Raw genomic sequence first — 7448 nt, 5'->3', positions numbered from 1 at the left:
GATTTAAAGGGCCCGGGGCTCCCAGCTGCTGCTACCATAGCGAAGCCCCAGGCCCCTTAAAACTCTTCCAGAAGTGTTATTTACTCCTTCTCATAACACAAGAACTAGGGGTCACCAAATGAAATTAATAAGCAGTAAGTTTAATACAAACAAAAGGAAGTATTTCTTCACACAACACACAGTCAACCTGTGGAACTCCTTGCCAGAGGATGTTGTGAAGGCCAAGACTATAACAGCGTTCAAAAAGGAACTACATACGTTCATGGAGGATAGGTTCATCAATGGCTATTAGCCAGCATGGGCAGGGATGGTGTCGGTAGCTTCTGTTTTTCGAAGCTGGGAATGGGCGACAGGGGATGGAGCACTTGATGATTCCATGTTCTGTTCATTCCCTTTGGGGCACCTGGCACTGGCCACTGTCAGAAGACAGGATACTGGGCTAGATGGATTATTGGTCTGACCCAGAATGGCTGTTCTTGTGTTCAGATTTCTGCTCTGTACAATGGGATTAATGATGCTTCCCTCTTTGAGATCTGATGAAAAGAGCTAGCTATTATCATTATTACCTGGCCACCATAGCATCTTAGCTGCACACTCACATGATAATTACAGCTGCCTAAATAACCACTGCCTCCTACCAACAATATTTCTCTTTCTGTTAAAAAAAAAAAAAACAGGAAATTCACTGACAAAAACCTTCATTAGTACAGTGAAAATTGACCAGTGGTCTGATGTGCCCTTCCAGAACACCGAGTTTAGCATAACTCAGGCTTATGAAATCCAGGAAACACAGAGTTACATGCCCATGCAGGATACACACTCGTGCAATCTTAACTCTCCCCAATATGAGTGAGGCCCCAATATGACCATAACACATATTTGCATACTGCTTTTGCCCTGTACTGAACAGGAGCTACAAACACCTGCCCGGCACTCACACACTTCACGTACTCCACAGAAAGAACATCACAGCTGCTAAATGTTAAAACCCTTTCACCCTTATGCACACAATGTCATCTCACACTGTACTGTCACTTACCCTTCACTGAACAGACAGACCACAATCTTGAGGTCAGAGCTGTGACCTTGTCCCCGGGGGTCCTGCGCTTTTAGGCGGTATGCGCTAGCCTCAGTGGCTCTCTGTGACCCTCCACATAGCCCTTCTCTCTCTAGGGCCAGGGTTACAGTCTACTGAGCCCTTTTCATCATAAGCCAGCAAGGAAGTTGGTGAGAGAACTCCCACAGTCTCTGTTGTCCCTAGGGCTTGTTTTAGAACAGTTTAGCCTCCTGTCCTGACAGGGGCCTGACTTCCCCTCCCAGGAGGAGTTCCTGTAGTGGTGGGTTGGGGGGAACCCAGGCCCGCTCTCTACTCTGGGTTCCGGCCCAGGGACCCTAATGGTAGCAGCTGTTGGCAGCCAACCTTTCACTGCCAGAGTTGCTACATTTCCCTGGACCACTTCCCCACAGCTCTCCTGCTTCTCACTTACCTTAGGGCTCCCTTATCAATAACTTGAGGGTGTCTTCATTAACCAGCCCTTCAGCCACACTTCCGCTCCCTGGCTCTCCCCTGCCTGACTGGAGTGAGCCCTTTTTATATATCAGCGGGGCCTTAATTAGAGTCAGGTGGTCACATTAGCTTAATGGCCTCACCTGACTCTTTGCAGGTTAATTGGAGTCAGGTGTTCTCATTAGCCTGGAGCAGCCCCTGCTCTGGTCAGTCAGGGAACAGAAAACTGTTAATCCAGTGGCCAGTATATCTGCCTTCTGCTATTCTGCTATACCCAACTGGCCTGGGTCTATCACACTACATACAACAAATAACTTTCTGGGGGGCAGAGGGCATGTGAGGGTGTAGCAGAGGTAAAAGGGAGAGGATGGGCATATGGGAACAAATTCGGGAGGAAAACAAGGGAAAGAGGTAGGGAAGAAGGATAGAGGCAATGGTGGGGTGCAGTGATATTGCAGGGCAGGTGGCATTATTGGCAGTGGGGTGGGTTGTTTATGCACAGTGATTGAAGTAGGATTTAGAGTCCAAAATGGGAAATCCAAAAGGTTCGTTATAACATGGCAGGTTGGGAAGATTCTGGCCCCTGGCTCCCTGCTGTTGGCTGATGATGGCTACAGTTGCTTCCAGTGGGATAAGCCTTTTACACGTTGTCCTGGAGGCTGCCCCAATGGTACAGGCCCCTTCCTCCATAGATCAGTGAGAGGTGGGAGCTGCTGGGCCTCGGTCATTATTCTTACAACCAGGTCTCTTCAACATGTTTTGAAGTCTAGTAGTCCTAGCCTCTTTCTTGGGTGTCTTTTGTTTTGCCATGTACTTTCTCAGTTTTTCTTCAATCTTCATGTACTTTTCTTCTGTTCCTCCATCCACCATACGCTCCACCTCAGAATACAGCTCATTGGTGTAGCATCTGCCTCCATTCTCCTCCAACATTCTCTCAGTTATTTCCATCAGCTCATTAACCTGCTCCTCCCTCTCTGCTCCAGTTGCTTTGTTGTTGAAAGCGCAGTATCGGTTCTCACACCTTTTAATCAGCTTCTTAAGATTTTTGTTATCTGACTTTCTCACATAGTGCCTCAGTGAGTCACCCCCTAAATCTTCTTTCCGGGTGAACAGGACAATCATGTGTCTCATGGCTTCAACTCCAAAAATCTCCCACACTCGCTTCACTGCTTCCTTGTCTTCTTCAGTGTAACGGCCCAGCTGAGTCACCAGCACCAGAGCGTGGGGGCCTGGGGCAGAGAGCGCGATACAGCGACTGATCTCTCGATAGGTTTCTGTGTCACTGGCCTCTGGAGAAAATACATCAGGCGTATCGATAACCACAACCTCCTTCCCATTCCAGATCATGCTCCCTCTCCTGCAAGTCTCCGTTACTGGCTTTGCCCCCAGTTTGGACTCAAACACTTTGTTGCCAAGGATGGTGTTTCCCGTTGCACTTTTCCCAGCTCCTTCTTTACCAACAAGGATTAATTTTAATTTGATGTGGCTGCTTTCTTGTGCACCTGTTGGGAAGAATTTGGACAGATTTACTATGTTATTGCATGTATAATAAAGTAAGTTTAAGATTTCTCTTAATTAAAAAAATATATCTATATAAACTCATTAAAACTACAGGCTGCCGGAGTTGCAAGATTTGGGTCTGGATTTTAAACCTCCCTGTGTTTGGATTCAAATCAGAATTCAGGTCCAGGTCACTGGAGCATCCCAGTGCTTTGATACAAATGGATTTTAAGTCACATGTGAAAGGTGCTGCTCTCACCACTATGGTGTCAGAGCTGAGCAGCCAGTTGGCATTTGACATCATCACAGAACTGTGACACAAAAATATGACAGCATCTTCGGAATACGAGAGCAGAAACAACGGAGGATGTGGTGTGTTAGCATTGACCTGCATTGACTGAGATTTCTGAGGACTCACAAAAGGAATCAAAGGGGATTTAGCACTTACATAGTGTATCACTATTTCCATTAATAGTTGTGTGGGGTCACAGGTGTACATGGCTAGAAGAGGTAATCTAGGGTAATCTAGTGTGAACTCCTGTATAATGCAAGGCAGAGAATTTCAGCCAGTTACCTTTGTATTGAGCCCAGTAACGTGTGTTTACCTAAAGCATGTTCCAGAAAGGCACCAGTCTCGATCTGAAGTTATTGAGAAACGAGGAATTCCCCACTTCCACTGGGAGCTTGTTCCAATGGTTAATTACACTCACTGTCGAAGGTGTGCCTGATTTCTGAACTGAATTTATCTGGCTTTAACTTTCAACAATTGGTTCGTGTTCTGCTAGATTAAAGTGATACACAGTAATTTCTCCAAATGAATGTATTTATACCCTGTAAGCAAGTCACTTCTTGATACTAATTTCGATAAACTAAACAGATTGAGTCTTTAAATCTCTCACTGTAAGGCATTTCTCCAGCCCTCAAATCCCTGTTGTAGCTCTTTGCTGCACCCTCAGCCACTTTATAACATCCGTTTTTTAATGTGAACACTAGAACTGGATGCATTTTTGATGAGATTACAAGTTTAGTTGATAAAAGAAACTGTATGATGTATTATCCTTAGGCTTCTGTAAGGCATTGGACTTGGTATTGCATGGCATTCTCATTAAAATACTAGAATTATACAACATTGCAGCACATGTTAAATGGATTAAAATCTGGTTAACTGACAGATCTCAAAAAGGAGTTTTTAATGGTGAATCATCATCAGATGGGAGTGTTTCTGAGGAGTTTTTGTGAGAACTGGGTGTAGGCCCAACATCATTTGATACTTATATTCAGTATCTAGCAGTAAATATAAAACCATTTAGATAAAATGTGTGGATGACACAAAGATTGGTGGAGTCATAAAAAATGATGAGCCCTACACAGCAATCTGTTGCACTAGGAAACCTGGGCCTATTCAGACAAAATGCATTATAATACAACCAAGAATCTAGGAACAAGGACTCTAGGAACAATCTAGGAAAGCAGTGACTCTGAAAACGATTATGGGGTCATAGTGGGCAACCAACTGAACACGAACTCCCAGTCCGACGCTGTAGCAAAAAATGGGCTAATGTGATCCTTGGATGTATAAACAGGAATAGGGAACAGGCATAGGGAGGTGATTTTACCTGTGCTTACAGCATTTCTCAAACTGATACTGGAATAGTGTATCCAGTTCTGGTGTCACCTTTTTTTTTTTTTTTTAAAGTTGAAAAATGGTAGAGGGTACAAAGCACTACCAAAATGATACAAGGAGTGGAGAAAATGGCAGATGTTAATGACTTAAAAACCTCTAAGGATGGAGATTCCACCGCCTCCCTAGCATTCCAGTGCTTCACCACCCTCTTAGTGAAATAAAGTTTCCTAATATTCAACCTAGACCTCCCCCACTGCAACTTGAGACCATTGCTCCTTGTTCTGTCATCTGCCACCACTGAGAACAGCCGAGCTCCATCCTCTTTGGAACCCCCCCTTCAGGTAGTTGAAGGCTGCTATCAAATCCCCCGTCACTCTTCTCTTCTGCAGACTAAACAAGCCCAGTTCCCTCAGCCTCTCCTCGTAAGCCATGTGCCCCAGCCCCCTAATCATTTTCGTTGCCCTCCGCTGGACTCTCTCTAGTTGTCACCATGCTTTCTGTAGTTGGGGGGGGGGTCCCCAAAACTGGACCAAATACTCCAGATGTGGCCTCACCAGTGGCGAATAGAGGAGAATAATCACTTCCATCGATCTACTGGCAATGTTCCTACTAACGCAGCTCAATATGCCGTTAGCCTTCTTGGCAACAAGGGCACACTGTTGACTCATCTCCAGCTTCTCATCCACTGTAATCCCCAGGTCCTTTTCTGCAAAACTGCTGCTTAGCCAGTCAGTCCCCAGCCTGTAGCGGTGCATGGGATTCTTCCTTCCTAAGTGCAAGACTCTGCACTTGTCCTTGTTGAACCTCATCAGATTTATTTTGGCCCAATCCTCTGATTTGTCTAGGTCACTCTGGACCCTATCCCTACCCTCCAGTGTATCTACCTCTCCTCCCAGCTTAGTGTCACTGTGAACTTGATGAAGGTACAATCCATCCCCTCATCCAGATCATAAATTAAGATGTTGAAGAAAACCAGCCCCTGGGGCACTCCACTTGATACCGGCTGCCAACTTGACATCAAGCTGTTGATCACTACCTGTTGAGCCCCACAATCTAGCCAGCTTTCTATCCACCTTGTAGTCCATTTATTGAATCCATACTTTTTTAACTTGCTGGCAAGAATACTATGGGAGACCGTATCAAAAGCTTTGCTAAAGTCAAGATATATCACATCCACCGCTTTCCCCATATCCACAGAGCCAATTATCTCACCATAGAACGCAGTCGGGATGGCCAGGCATGACTTGCCCTTTTTGAATCCACGTTGATTGTTCCTGATCACATTCCTCTCCTCCAAGTGCTTCAAAATGGATTCCTTGCGGACCTGCTCCATGATTTTGCTGGGGATTGAGGTGAGACTGACTGGTCTGTAGTTCCCTGGGTTCTCCTTCATCCCCTTTTAAAAGATGGGCGCTATATTTGCCTTTTTCCAATCGTCCAGGACCTCCCCCAATCACCACAAGTTTTCAAATATAATGGCCAATGGCTCTGCAATCCCATCAGCTAACTCCCTGAGCACCTTCAGACGCATTAGATCCGGCCCCATGGACTTGTGCATGTCCAGTTTTTCGAAATAGCCCTTAACCTGTTCTTTCACCACTGAGGGCTCCTCACCTCCACCCCATAATGTGCTGCCAGTGCAGCAGTCTGGGAGCTGACCTTGTCTGTGAAGACCGAGGCAAAAAAAGCATTGAGTACTTCAGCTATTTCCACATCCTCTGTCACTAGGTTGCCTCCCGCATTCGGTAAGGGTCCCACATTTTCCCTGACCTTCTTCTTGTTGCTAACGTATCTGTAGAAACCCTTCTTGTTACCCTTCACATCCCTTGCTAGCTGTAACTCCAATTGTGCTTTGGCCTTCCTGATTACACCCCTGCATGCTTGAGCAATATTTTTATACTCCTCCCTAGTCATCTATCCAAGTTTCCACTTCTTGTAAGCTTCCTTTTTGTGTTTAAGGTCACTGAAGATTTCACTGTTAAGCCAAGCTGGTCGCCTCCCATATTTGCTATTGTTTCTGTACATCAGGAGGGTTTGTTCCTGCGCCCCCAATAAGGCTTCTTTAAAATACAGCCAGCTCTCCTGGACTCCTTTCCCCCTCCTATTAGTCTCCTAAGGGATCGTGCCCATCAGTTCCCTGAGGGAGTCAAAGTATGCTTTGTTGAAATCCAGGATCCGTATTCTGCTGCTCTCTTTTCTTCCTTTTGTCAGGATCACCAACTTGACCATCTTATGGTCACTGCTGCCCAGGTTGCCACCCAATTCTACTTCCCCTACCAATTCTTCCCTATTTGTGAGCAGCAGGTCAAGAGGAGAATGGCCCCTAGTTGATTCCTCCAGCACTTGCACCAGGAAGTTGTCCCCAACACTCTCCAAAAACTTCATGGATTGTCTGTGCACCGCTGTACTGTTTTCCCAGCAGATGTCAGGGTGATTCAAGTCCCCCATTAGAACCAGGGTCTGTGATCTGGAAACTTCTGTTAGTTGTCCAAAGAAAGCCTCGTCCACCTTCTCCTGCTGGTCTGGTGGTCTACAGCAGATCCCTTTCACTTCCAGTGGAAAACGTATGAAGCTCACTGTGTTGAACTTACCAACAGAAGATTGAGAGGTGACTAGAGTACAAGTACCTTCACGCAGAGAAAATACCAGGTACTAAAGGGCTCTGTAATGTACCAAAGACCAAGATCAAACCAGTATCTTAGATGCCTATATACAAATGCGAGAAGTATGGGTAATAAGCAGGAAGAACTGGAAGTGCTAATAAATAAACACAACTATGACATTGTTGGCATCACTGAAACTTGGTGGGATAATACA

General features: G+C 45.6%; 1 protein-coding gene across 1 annotated transcript; it reads right to left on the bottom strand.

Moving 5' to 3' along the window:
- Nucleotides 1–2200: 2200 nt before the first annotated feature.
- LOC112122571 (GTPase IMAP family member 2-like) lies at nt 2201–3009 on the bottom strand (the record flags this gene model as incomplete). The annotated part of the gene is made up of 1 exon (XM_024221340.2): nt 2201–3009. A coding segment is annotated over one exon (809 nt), but the record flags the coding sequence as incomplete, so codon positions are not given.
- Nucleotides 3010–7448: the final 4439 nt, after the last annotated feature.

Source organism: Terrapene carolina, unplaced genomic scaffold (genome assembly GCF_002925995.2).
Source record: "Terrapene carolina triunguis isolate 2854851 unplaced genomic scaffold, T_m_triunguis-2.0 Scaffold32777, whole genome shotgun sequence".
Taxonomy (NCBI): Eukaryota; Metazoa; Chordata; order Testudines; family Emydidae; genus Terrapene; species Terrapene triunguis.
The sequence above is the reverse complement of the archived record's forward strand: the minus strand, read 5'-3'. Positions and strand labels throughout refer to the sequence as shown.